General features: G+C 30.6%; 1 protein-coding gene across 1 annotated transcript; it reads left to right on the forward strand.

Annotated features, from left to right (window-relative positions):
* Positions 1-3,185: 3,185 nt before the first annotated feature.
* Positions 3,186-4,240, forward strand: LOC104882658 (uncharacterized). The gene is made up of 2 exons (XM_010666748.3): positions 3,186-3,323; positions 3,634-4,240. Exons 1-2 carry the CDS (start codon positions 3,270-3,272, stop codon positions 4,210-4,212), a joined length of 633 nt encoding a protein of 210 aa, XP_010665050.1. The 5' UTR covers positions 3,186-3,269; the 3' UTR covers positions 4,213-4,240.
* The last annotated feature ends 8,793 nt before the right edge of the window (positions 4,241-13,033 follow it).

Genomic DNA, 13,033 nt, shown 5'->3' on the forward strand with positions numbered 1-13,033 from the left:
TTTAAAAAGAGTTTAAGTTTCCATTTTATTTACAAATCATAATTAGAATGTTCATCTAGACTTAAATGTTGGACCCTAAGGCTGGCTAAAAACAAAATTGGATTTGAGATATAACTAGCAACAACTTTCCATTTGATCTCATCTTCAAAATTGGAAAAAAAAAAACAAAAAACAAAAAACACAATTGCATAAAACTCCAACAAAAATAATTTTAAAAAATCCAAACAAAAAACAACCATAAAAAACACTAACAAAAAGCAATACCAAAAAACTTTAACAAAAAACAACTACAAACCCCAACAAAAAACAATTACAAAAAATCCTAACTAGAAATAACTGTAAAACCCTAAAAATTTGAAGAACCTCTAGCAAAAAATAAAAAGAAAGATGAATGTGAAGGATCTTGAAGATGAAAGAAATATGAGAGAGTTGTGACTAATCTTTATTCACCGATCTTTGTTATGAGCTTGAATTTCATTAGAAAAGAGAGAGTCTAAACCTAAAAAAAAAAAAAAAAAAAAAGAGTTGGGTATGAGCAATGAAAGAGAAACAAATTAGGAATGAGAGAGGAATGACATTTTGAGGAAATAAAGAAGGGTAAAAAGGTCTAAAAATAGGTATTTGTTTTTATTTTTTTGAAAAATAAGCAAGAGTGATCATTCTTCCAATTTCAAAAGTATTTTAGGTCTTATAACCAAATATCAGTAAAAATCAATAAATGAATATAAAGAAGGGTTATTTGATTAAAAGGGATGGGATAATCCCAAATTTGTAAATCTAATGTTGCACATTTTTCAACCTACAAAATGACTTATTTTTGACAAAAATACCATCACTTCTTCTTGTAAATGTAACTTTTTCTTTTAAAAATAATCAAAAGTTGGAGGACATTTATATTAAAAATGAGTTATTTTTTGAATTCAATTATGAGAGAGGTTAAATTTATAAATTAGAAATTATTTTATTCCTTTTAATCAAATAATTTTATGAAAAAATGATCAAACTATCACTTCCCTTCGCATACTAAGGGCAATCTCTCTATTTACATTGTGAAGTGGGTACCTGAATAGGCTACGTAGGAGAATTGTCTTGATATGCATCAACAATAATTGGACATTTACCCTCACAAGTATGTATCAAAGACTACAACTTAGAGGTCAAGTACATGCACTTAGTCACTTCGAAACCTCGAGTAAGTTAAAAAGAAACCACTTCTTTCTTTTTCTTTTCTTTTCTTTTCTCTTCTTTTTTTATATTTTCATTTCTTATTACTCAACACTTCTCTATATGCCATTGTATGAACAATTTCCAAATCTTGGCATAGGCGGTGAAAATGCAATGCTGTAGAAGTTACTTGGAATGACATGTAGGTATCTCTATCAATTAATTGATATGACTTCTTGAAAAGTTAAATTTGATTTTAAAAGTTTCTAAAAGTTTTGAATTATATTTACCCTTTAAAAGTCAAAGAAATTAAATATTTTATTTTGAGTTGTTGCTTTTATTTCTATATTTGAGTAATCAAGCCCCGGAAGGCTTCTAATTTTGTTATTAGGAATTTCTATTTAATTAATACGAGATTATCTATTAGAAAAAGAGAGTGGTGTAAGACAATAAATTTTTAGTTCTCCCCAATTTTTATCTTCTTTTACATAACTGTTTGTGTTCCTCTTTTAATTCTATTACTTCAATAAATTGGTATAAAAACTTTTGCATATACAACAAGTGGTAACAAAGCATCGATTAAAGATGTTTGGAAGATCCTTAAGTGAAGATGTCTAAACAAGATTTGTTTGAAGATTTTCATAAGAGAAAAGAAGAACATAGTAGAAAAGAGGATTGTAAAATGAAAATTTTGTTAAGATGAAGTTGATTATTCTCTCATAAGAATGTAATACAAAAAAAAAAAAAAAAAAAAAGAGGATCATGGCACACGACAAGACAGTAATGCACAAAGGAAACCATTACGCACAAGGAGAGTGAGACGCATAAGGAAATTGTATATTATGGCAAGATGGAAGATTGACTTAATAAAATTTGATTCAAAGTGGAGACCAGTGGAGACTATTAGGAAGTGTCTCAAATTTGCAATTAAAATATATTTCTTTTGTAGAAGGAATATTATATAGAATATTTTTTTGAGTTTATAAGTGATTATAATTAGATTTCTCATAGGATAAGGAAAACTAGAAAGAATACCTCTATAAATATTCTAGTGATCATATGGAGAGAAAGTTATGAGAGAGATATGAGCTTGCGAAGACTATATATGGTGGATAGAAATGCAAAGAAGAGTGAGTGATACTCGATGGAGTAAGAGGACATAGGGTTTACATTATAATTGTGAGGAACAATAAGAGACATCAAGTAAAGTAAAAGGGTTTAAGGTTCAAACCGAAGATACAAAGAGTAAGAGACATCTAGTGTAGTAAAAAGGTTTTAAGGTTCAAACTAGAGATACAAAGAGTTAGAACATATACGATGTTTCGGAAACCAGTAAGTTAATTTACCTATTTTTATCATTTGTAATATTCTCTATCGTATAATAAAATATTCCCTCTCATCCGTAAAGGTAGATATAGTTGGTTGAACCGTAGAAAAATTTCATGTATCATTGTATGTGATTTGTTTTATTTTTTATATTTTTGCATTAATATGTGTAGATTAAAGCTTGACATAGTTTTTCATTCACACAATAAGTGGCATAAGAGATTTCACATACACAACATGATAGTAAAACATATCTAATCACATCCCCAAAGACTGATACCGTAACTACGACAAGATAGTTAGCCATACCTCCATAAACAACCTAACCAAAGAAATCAGGTTAGACCATCTAACCTTTTCTGAGAAGGAAAAGTGTTTCCATGAATCAGATAGGCCCGATAGGTGATGCTGACCTCGTTAAAAGCCATCTCTTCTTCACGTGCCTCCCACCGGCTTCTCTACCAAACAACCAATGAAACCTGCTACACACGTCCTAGAAACCGAGGGCCACTCAAAATTTTTGGTGGCATCAGTCACATGAAAGTGTTCTCACGTGGTCTCCACTTGCACCAACAAGAAAATCAGATCATTCTAGATCTTCTCCTAAGCCATTTTTCATGATATCGTTGGGTGGAAATGGGCTTTCTTGAAATTCCTAAACTTAAAACCAATCTTCCAAATGCTATAAATATGGCTTCAACTACGTCCCAAAACCATAAGTTGACTTGGTTTCTCATCTATTTTGTAGCGTTTCTTTTATACCCATCTCCTTTTGTACAATGAAGTGGTCTCCTCAACATGCCATGAAAGCTTACCTGCATACACTTCAACTGGTAAATTCTCAAATCCCCTTTTTTTTTTCTTCTTTAAATATTCCTCTTTCTTTAAAAGCCCCTTATATATATAACAACTCAATTAATTTCCTTGTATAACAAATATTGCAAACAAAAAAAGTGATATATATATATTATGTAAATTTTAATATGCTTTGTATTATGTTTTTTGGATTCTAAAAGAAATGCAAAAAGGGGAAAAAAAATTTATGGAGAACAACTCCAAAAGAAATCCATTTATAACATTTTTCTTTCCCATCTTCTTTTTGATAGAAAATTCAGATGTTTCTTATTATGATTTCTTTGGCAGTCTAAGATCCAATATGGTCAAGATTGCACTCTTGGCACAACAAAACTTATTCAACCTCAATGCATGGAGTTCTTATCAGCTTTGGCAGCAGGAAATCAAGCTAAAGTAATGGTACAAGTTCTCTCAAATGAAGGAGTGAACCCATTAACAATTGCACTAGCTGTGGCTACAAAGTATTGCGAAGGTTGGTTCATTTGTTTTCTTGATCAACAAGAAGACATAGAAAACTGCAAAGCTCAGCTTTCTTGCTATGATCTAGAAGATGTGGTTGAGTTTATGCATGGAAATCCTTGTGAGGTTATCATAAAGTTAAAGAAAATTGATTTTGCTGTTATTGACTGTAAATTTAAAGATCACTTGAGATTGTTTCAAATTATTGATGTGAATCCAAGAGGGTCTGTTGTAGTGGTGACTAATCTTGTGAGGAAAGGAAATGGAGCTGGTTTTGGTGAAGTTGCTAGAGAGAAGAGAGGTGTTGAATGTGTGACTCTATCAATAGGAGAAGGAATGGAACTGACAAGGATTGGAGTGACTTGTAACCATGAGAATAAGAGATTTCATGTAACTTCTGAAAATTGAAATTAACTTTTATAGATCTTTGCATTCATTACTTGTTAGATAATTAAGGAAGTATTTGAGTTATATTAAGGTTCCCCAGCATAAAAGCTCAAACAAATGAAATTCTTTCATATGAAAATTATTTATGGCTTGATACAAAGATGAAGAACAATGGGGAAGAGAATAAAGAATTGCACAACACTACAGAAAATGGTATACAATAGTAGGTGATGGGAGAACTGATAATCAAGTGATATCAACTAAACCCACTTCCTGTTGACAGTATGTATGCCTCTAATTATTAGATTCAGATTTATTCAAAATGAATTTTTTTTAGAGTAGGCTAGATTTATATATGAGGGTAAGATGTGCTAATAAGAGTGGAGGGTTAGATAAAATGAGAGACAAGAGAGGTTGAGAATAATGGCAATTGCCATTTTAGAATCTCAGGTGGATAGTTCATAAAAGGGATTTTTCAGCGAAGTGAATTGGTGAAAAATTGTTCTTGCTTTTCCTTCAAAATCTATCCACACATTCTATGTACACATGTCCTCTAAACTAAGAACCACCAAAAATTGATCTTGCTTTTTAGCGCCATCAGTCACATGAAAGTGCTCTCATGGAGCCACAACTCTCGACAACATGCAAATCAGATCCTCCTAAGAGCTTTTCCATTAAAAGCCATTTGTTATGATCTTATTGTATCAAAGTCAGGTGTCATGAATTCCTAAAAACTGATACCTTAAAAATCAGAAAGATAAAGACGGGAGCCATCTACTAAGTGGTATAAATTTTATCGTTTCTTTCGGGACATAGATAGAATTCCACCTGTTTGTGTAATTTCATTTGGAGGTCAAAAACTCTTATACCACTTGTTGTATCAGCCAAAGTTTCAATATCATGAGATAGTGTAAAACAAAAAAATTATACAAAGACAGATAAGGTTTTAACTTAACCTTGTTTGGCCAATTGTGTTAATATTTACGGATGAGAGAAAATCATTTTATTATAGCAAAAAGAATATTATAGAGGAGAAAAAAAATTGGTATAAGTATTGACCCCTCATCCCATGTTTCCTTGCTCCTTATATCTACACTCTAAAGTGGAGCCTTAGTTCTACCATATGTCACCTATTGTTCCTCAAGTTTTTATCTATCATGCATAGTCATCAACAACATGATATATGTTCCTTAAATCTTTATCTATCATTCATGGTCATCAACAACCCACCTTCATAAGTTTTTCCTTGACAAATTTTCTGTTAGAAGCATGATTAAACAATAATAGAATAAACTAAGAAGGATTATTGGCTTGATTTATTTAAGTTATGGCAATAATATATACAAATGCATCAAATAGCCATTGGAGTTAGTCAACATTAGTTGGGTGTCTAAGGAAGGACGTTGCTTAGGAAGGGATTCTATACAATACTGTGATTGGAAAAATATGGGAAGAATGGCTAATCAAAAGGAAAAGAATTCTGGGAATGCTAGTGGTGATCAAAAGCAAAGAAATTCATGCAATTCTGGGAGTGATCTTATAGGAAGTAATCAAAGGGAAGATTTTAGCAGTGATATTGTTGGCGGTAATTTGTTTCAACTTTTTGCTTTGGTTTCTTATCATTCCTTTCCAAGTTGGGAAAGGGAATACAATAAACTCCTAGCTTGAACCAAACAATAGTGTTTGAGTTGCACAGAAGAGGCTTGGTGAGTATGTCGAAGCTAAAGATCTATATTTAGCTTTAGGTTTAGAAGAAGCAACAGTTATTTGTTTCTTTTAAAGCTCTGATATTGATGAGAAGGTTGTATTTTTCAGTTATAGTCGATGCTTGAACACCAGGATATGACTCTGCTTGAATATGAGGATGTGATTCTGCACTGTTTCTCTATACTTCTTCAAAGAAACCACTTGCCCTTCGAGAGAACCTTTATACCACGTGAAATCCAACCCATCACGACCAAATGTTAGATTCTCCTTATAATTCTCTATAGCTTTTTGAAGCTCCTCCAATAACAACCCTCCATGAACATCCATAATTCTCTCTCCTTCTTGCTCATTTCAATATCTGTTCTCTCTCTTCTTTTTCACATACCAAAATAAACCCAAGAATATCAATGAATTAGCACCCTTGACTTTTGCTTTTCCCTTCCTTCACATCAAGGATGTCAAATATGAAAAAAATCTTGGCATTCTTCCTCAAACTGTGCATGATGGGTAGCTACTAATCTGCGAGGAGGAAAAATAGAAAGAGTCATAATATTCGATATTAATCTTGGTTGTACTCTAGAGTTTTTTCCATGCATGCATGTAGACAAACAGAAACAGAAGTATAAGAATCCAAGGGAAGAACTGCAATATCATCTAGAGTTAGAATTAATCTCAATGGAAAAGTAGGTACCTGTTGGACAAGATACTCCCTGACCTTGAGAATGGCTTCAAGTCTTTTGGTATACCACGAGGAATACACTGGCATAGATGGTGAGCTGAATCTGAAATAGGGGGAATAATCAACCATTCCCTTAAGTTGTTGCAAGACAGAATCGACTTTAAGATGTCACGGTGTACTCCACATGTTTATTTGAAATATATATATAAAAAAGAGGGTCCATAAGTAGAGTTGTACTATAACAGTGTTATATGTTCCCTGTTATTATATTTATGGAAGTGTCTTCTTTAAAAATATATATATTTTTTAAATTACTTATTAAGTGTTTCTGCGTAAAGCACTACAATGGATTTTTATCAATTTTTTTAAATATTTCAAAATGATTGATTTTTTTTTATTTAAAAAAAACGTTTTTAATACTAGTTCTAAAGACAATATTAGAATGACTTTTAAAATGCATTTAATAATATTTTTATTAGAAATGTTTTTAGGGAAAGTGTTTCCTCTAATAATATTTTTGAAACAATAATTTATTAAGATTACGTTTAAAGTGATTTTAGAAAATATTTCTAACAATTCTAAAATGATAAAAATTTTCAAGTACTAGAAATATTAAAGGTGATTTGTAAAATCACTACCAAACAATTTCTAAGTGTTTTTCTAAAAAAATAATATAATTGATTTTTCAACTTTCTAAAAGTGTTTTTTAAATTTTTATTAAATATATAATTTTTCTTCAAATCTATTTTTTTATATGAAAATATTTTCTAAAATAAAGGTATAACAAAAAATAAAAGAATAAAAGTAAAATAAAGTTTAAAAATAAGATTAGAGGGCATGGTACTAGGAGCTCGGCTGAGGAGAAATTTGGGTTATATACTTTCCTTTTTCATAAATTTTATATTTAAATACTTAAAATATTTGTAAGAGCCAAATCATATGGTCTTTCCTCTTCTTCTTCTTCTTTTTTTTTTTTTTTTCTGTTGAGAAATCGTGTGGACACCTCTTAAATAACAAAAATTACTCAACCCTATGCCGTTGACCCATAAATATTAAGCAGGTCAAGCAATTCCATAAATTCTCACTTTGTTTAGAAACTATAAAGTTCACGAATATTTCATAATATTATTGAATTTTTGGCATGATCGTATTCTTTATAAGTTGATCTCATTTCTTACTTGATGAATAGTAATTTTATTTCAAACTTGTGCCAAATCATGTTAAAAGCGAGAATTTGCAATAAGGAATAGTATTTTTTTCATATTAAAAATATTGGACTACTTAAAAAACATGTTCTTATGAAAGAAATCTTAACAAAAAAAAAAAAAGATTTTAGTGTACTTTAAATAGATAAATGAATTATTCTATCATTTTATGTAAATATGTGAACCTGATTCATCTTATTTAAAATGGGAAGACCCCTACCCTAAACAAAACACAGAAAACAAATTTTAACCTTCCTATAAAATATGAAAAACAAATTTTATTGAATTCAAAATTTTTATTTTTATTTAATTAAAATTTTTAGAACACTCCCTTGAGCTCTTTCTCGTCACCAAGCTTGTTCTTGATCGTCTAGGTCTACTCTCACAAAAACGTGTAGACTCCACCGTTACATCTTGAATTAAATTCTCTCTTTCAGCTTCAGGTCACCATCTATCTCAGTATTTTTTGTGGTATGGCAAATGACTTGAAGCCATTGTCAAGGTATGGGAGGATCTTCTCCAAGAGGTAACTCTACTTTCCCATTGAGATTACTGAGTACCAACTCTAGATGATGTCCTCAATTAATTCTATTTCATATCTATATGCAAAAAAAATAATTCCAGGGTACAACCAAGAATAGTATTGGATATTGTTTTGGCCCTTTCTTTCTTTCTTTCTTTTTTTTCCTACTGGCACACTTGTAGCAACCCATCATTACAGCTTGAGGTATATATTTGAAACCAAATATTATAATATGGTATAAGCATTTTGTTTATTATTAGGCTACAAATTATTATAAATAGATATATTTAAAAAAAAATAGTTGATTAATTATGAATATAATAGAAACATTTATCAAAGAATTTCAAAATAAAAATATAGTAAAAATAGAAAAATAATGAACAGATATAATATAATAATAATATTATATACAATATATAAAATATAATGTATAATAATATATAAAAATATTTTTTATAACAATAATAATAATATTACTACTATACTATACCAAATTAATTATATACATTACACAAAAATAGTAATATTATACTTTATAATAATATATTATATTGCATAACATATTTTATGTAAATTTATTTTCAATATTTTCTTATATTACTGAAAACTTAAAATGAAATAAGATTTTATAAATTTTCTTTTAAACACAATCTTTACTTTATTAATCCAACATATTTTTTAAGAAAATGAAAAATAAGAAATGAAAATTATTTTTCAGAAAATGAAGACTAGAAATGCTTTTGAAACCAAAAGCAACCTAAATGTTTGCATCCAAATCAAATGGACTTTGTCCATTTTCAGAAAACCGTGTGGGCTCTAGAGACCCTATGTTCTTGACCCATAAATATTGGTTAGGCCAACCAATCCATAAATTCTCACTTGTTTTGAAACTAAATAAATGTTCGTGAATATACCATAAATATTAGTGATTTTTTACCATGTTCCTATTCTTTGCAAGTTGATCTCATTGTATGAAAGAAAGCTTGTAAACTTGGATTTTATTGTATTTAAAAAAAGTTTTAAAAAATATAAATGAACTGTCAAAATTATGGTATTATAAAATATTTTATAAAAATAAGGATGCCAATATTTTGTAAAAGTTAGAAGGCGATCATTTGAAAATTGTTATCTAAGAGTGCATTTGATAGTGATTTTATGAAGTGTTTTTAGATTTTCTTATACTTGAAAATTTTTATCTTTCAAGTATTAAAAAAGCTAAAAATACTTCCTATAATTGCCTACCAAACGCACACTAAATAATAAAATTATTCAATTGTGTGTAATCTGAATAGTACTTTTGTTATCACAACATATAGGAGTAGGAAAGAAAGAAAGACACTCATATTAGCAAGGAATCAATGTAACCAAACTATCACATTGGTAGTAAATGTCACAGTATGATATATAGCTTTTGTGGAAAATTGAGAAACGGTAGTCTATTTTTTGCTCTTCTAAGAAATAAGAGCATCTCCAAAAAATAAACAAAATCCAATAGAAGAATTGTGATTTTCGAGGTCACTAACTCAGTCAACATTAGAATATGTACACAGTTCTAAGGAGAAAGTAGACAAAAGTAAAAGACACTGAAATAGAGTGCCTCAAAGACACTTTAGAATACAAAGAACAACAACCCAATGAACTATAATAGACGAAATAATAAATTGACTAATAAGGTGAATAACATAAGCAATGTTTGGATGTGAAATGGTGAGATAGACCAAAATTCCAACAATAGTACGATATAAAGTTAGATCTAACAAATGGATTACCATCAAAAGAAGAATTATGAATATTAACCTCGAAAGGAGTACCAACAGTCTTATTATCACTAAGGTAAGCATGATCAAGAATATCAATTGTATACTTAGACTACAGAAGAAGATAACCTTTTAGAGAATAAACTACCTTAATACCCAAAGAGTATCATAGAGCACCCAAATCCTTTATTTAAAAACGGGGAAGCCAAATCTAATTCAACATTACAATCTCATCAACATCATCACCTATAATAATCATGTCATAAACATATATAGAAAGTAAAATGTGACTAGCACTGTTACACTTTAGAAAGAGTGCAAGATCATGATGATTGGGATGAAAGCAAAGAGAAGTAGGCTTATTAGAAAACTTTGTAAACCAAGCACAAGTTGCTTGTTTGAGGTTGTATAAAGCCTATTTGAGCCTACATACTTCTCTAGGCTTATGAGGAACGCTAGGAAGGGGGACCATGTAGAGTTCTTCTTGAAGATTATCACCATTCAAGAAGGCATTTTTAACATTCATTTGAGATATATGCCACTGATGAATAGAGAGAACTGCAATAAGAGTATGAATAGTAGTTATGTTTATAACAAGAGCAAAAGTCTCCTCATAATTCATACCATACTATTGAGAGAACCTCTTAGCAACCAATCGAACTCTGTATCGCTCAATTGAACGAGTAGACTGGGTTTTGATTTTATAAACCTAACGAAAACCAACTGTCCTTTTACTAGGTGATAAAAGTACCACATCCCAAGTGTTAGTATTATGTAAAGCATAAAGTTTCTCAATCATAGTCTATTGCCAAAGAGGATAAAAAACGAGTTCTCTATAAGATAGAGGCTCAGAACACTTATACATAGAAGCTACAAATGATGTAAAAAAAATATGAATAATAGAAATAAATTGTTAGGATAAAGCCCTTAAAAGTATGACATGATGTAACAAATTCGGAATTTATTATTTATTTAATATGATTCTATTTCATTTTTATCTTTCCTTATTTCATGCATTATATCTTATGAGCATTTTGGTTTGGCATCTCTTGCATTGAAAATGACTTAGATGTATTAGAAGTTGTACAAAATATCCAAGTTATGGGTTTCTTGAAAATAAATGATTTGTTCAAAGCCGATTCATGGACTTAGGCAATCTATTTAAGGTTATAGTACACTACCTTCTAATTAGAGGGATGACTAGTCTTGACCATCTTAATAGGGTTCCCATGATAAGTACACTAGTGTATACAACTACAATAAGTCATGACATAGGCTATTAAATAGTCATGACTCCACCATGCTACTAAGTTGTATTATCCCTCAATCTTGAAATAATATTGAACTTGTGCCAAAATTTGTTGTGACTTTGACCTATGGGTGAGATTCTAAAGTGATCATATATTCCTTATGGATTAGATCACTATTAATGAAATTTAGGAATAATAGGTATTCTCAATAGAGGCACCATGATATCTCATGAACTTTGAGACAATATGTCTTCTTAGGTGATTACAAGGAGATGTGATAATGAAACCTATGGTGGTAGTAATTCCTTAAGTAGAATTTGACATTTGCTCTTATGAGCTAGGATATGTTAGTTGATCACATAATAAAAAGATCTGTAACTCAAAAATGGTAGAAGTAATCTTGAGAGACTGATAACTTTCACCTTATTAGATTATGAACACCACTTCATAGGGAGGCTATACATAATGACTAGTAGGTCATAGATCCGAGTTCTGTCTCATTCTAATATACATAAACTACTCAAGTGCAATTGACTCTCTATCATAAGGCATTGAGTTGATTTTAAAATTAGATTTTGAGGGAGTTAGTAATGTTTTATGGGTCCCAATAGTCCTCGCTTGAGCTCATATACTTTGATGACATAATTTATGAGGGTTAGATTGATTCTTGGTTCACTTATGTCCATAAGGGTATTTTGGTAAATATGTAAGGTTGCATAGGGATTAGTGAACGGTATCTATGGACTAGGTTAATTAATTAATTGGAACCCTATTAAGTTAATTAATCAATTAAGACCCTTTTTGAGCTAAATTAAGTGGTCTTAAGTCCAAAGTGGGCTCAAGTCGCTTAAGCCTAATAGGAAGTCTATAAATACTCCTTTGGGGGAAGAAGGAAGTGGAGCTAGGTTAGGGCCTCAGCTTCTTAGACTTCTGTTTCTTTCATTCTCTCTTATATGTCATGAGAGAGAACTATAAGGAAATGTGATAATGAAACCTATGGTCGTAGTTATTCCTTAAGTAGAATTTGACATTTGCTCTTATGAGCTAGGATATGTTAGTTGATCACAGAATAAGAAGATCTGTAACTCAAAAATGGTAGAGGTAATCTCGAGAGATTGATAACTTTCACCTTATTAGATTATGAACACCACTTCATAGGGAGACTATACACAATGACTAGCAGGTCACAGATCCAAGTTATGTCTCATTCTAATATACGTAAACTACTCAAGTGCAATTAACTCTCTATCATAAGGCATTGAGTCGACTTTAAAATTAGATTTTGAGGAAGTTAGTAATGTTTTATGGGTCCTAATAGTCCTCGCTTGAGCTCATATACTTTGATGACATAATTTATGAGGGTTAGATTGATTCTTGGTTCACTTATGTGCATAAGGGAATTTTGGTAAATATGTAAGGTTGCATAAGGATTAGTGAACGGTATCTATGGATTAGGTTAATTAATTAATTGGAACCCTATTAAGTTAATTAATCAATCAAGACCCTTTTTGAGCTAAATTAAGTGGTCTTAAGTCCAAAGTGGGCTCAAGTCGCTTAAGCCTAATAGGAGGTATATAAATACCCCTTAAGGGAAGGAGGGGGTGGAGCTAGGTTAGGGCCTCAGCTTCTTAGACTTCTGTTTCTTTTATTCTCTCTTATATGTCATGAGAGAGAACTATAACCTCTAACCTTTAGAGATTTCCACCATCTCAATGCCTAGA

Source organism: Vitis vinifera, chromosome 18 (genome assembly GCF_030704535.1).
Source record: "Vitis vinifera cultivar Pinot Noir 40024 chromosome 18, ASM3070453v1".
Lineage (NCBI taxonomy): Eukaryota > Viridiplantae > Streptophyta > Magnoliopsida > Vitales > Vitaceae > Vitis > Vitis vinifera.

What these genes read in the sequence shown, in the direction of transcription:
- LOC104882658 (XM_010666748.3), top strand. Translation starts at nt 3,270, where the DNA reads ATGAAGTGGTCTCCTCAACATGCCATGAAAGCTTACCTGCATACACTT. An exon ending in ACCTGCATACACTTCAACTG is followed by an intron (nt 3,324 to 3,633) that starts GTAAATTCTCAA and finishes TTTCTTTGGCAG; the next exon opens with TCTAAGATCCAATATGGTCA.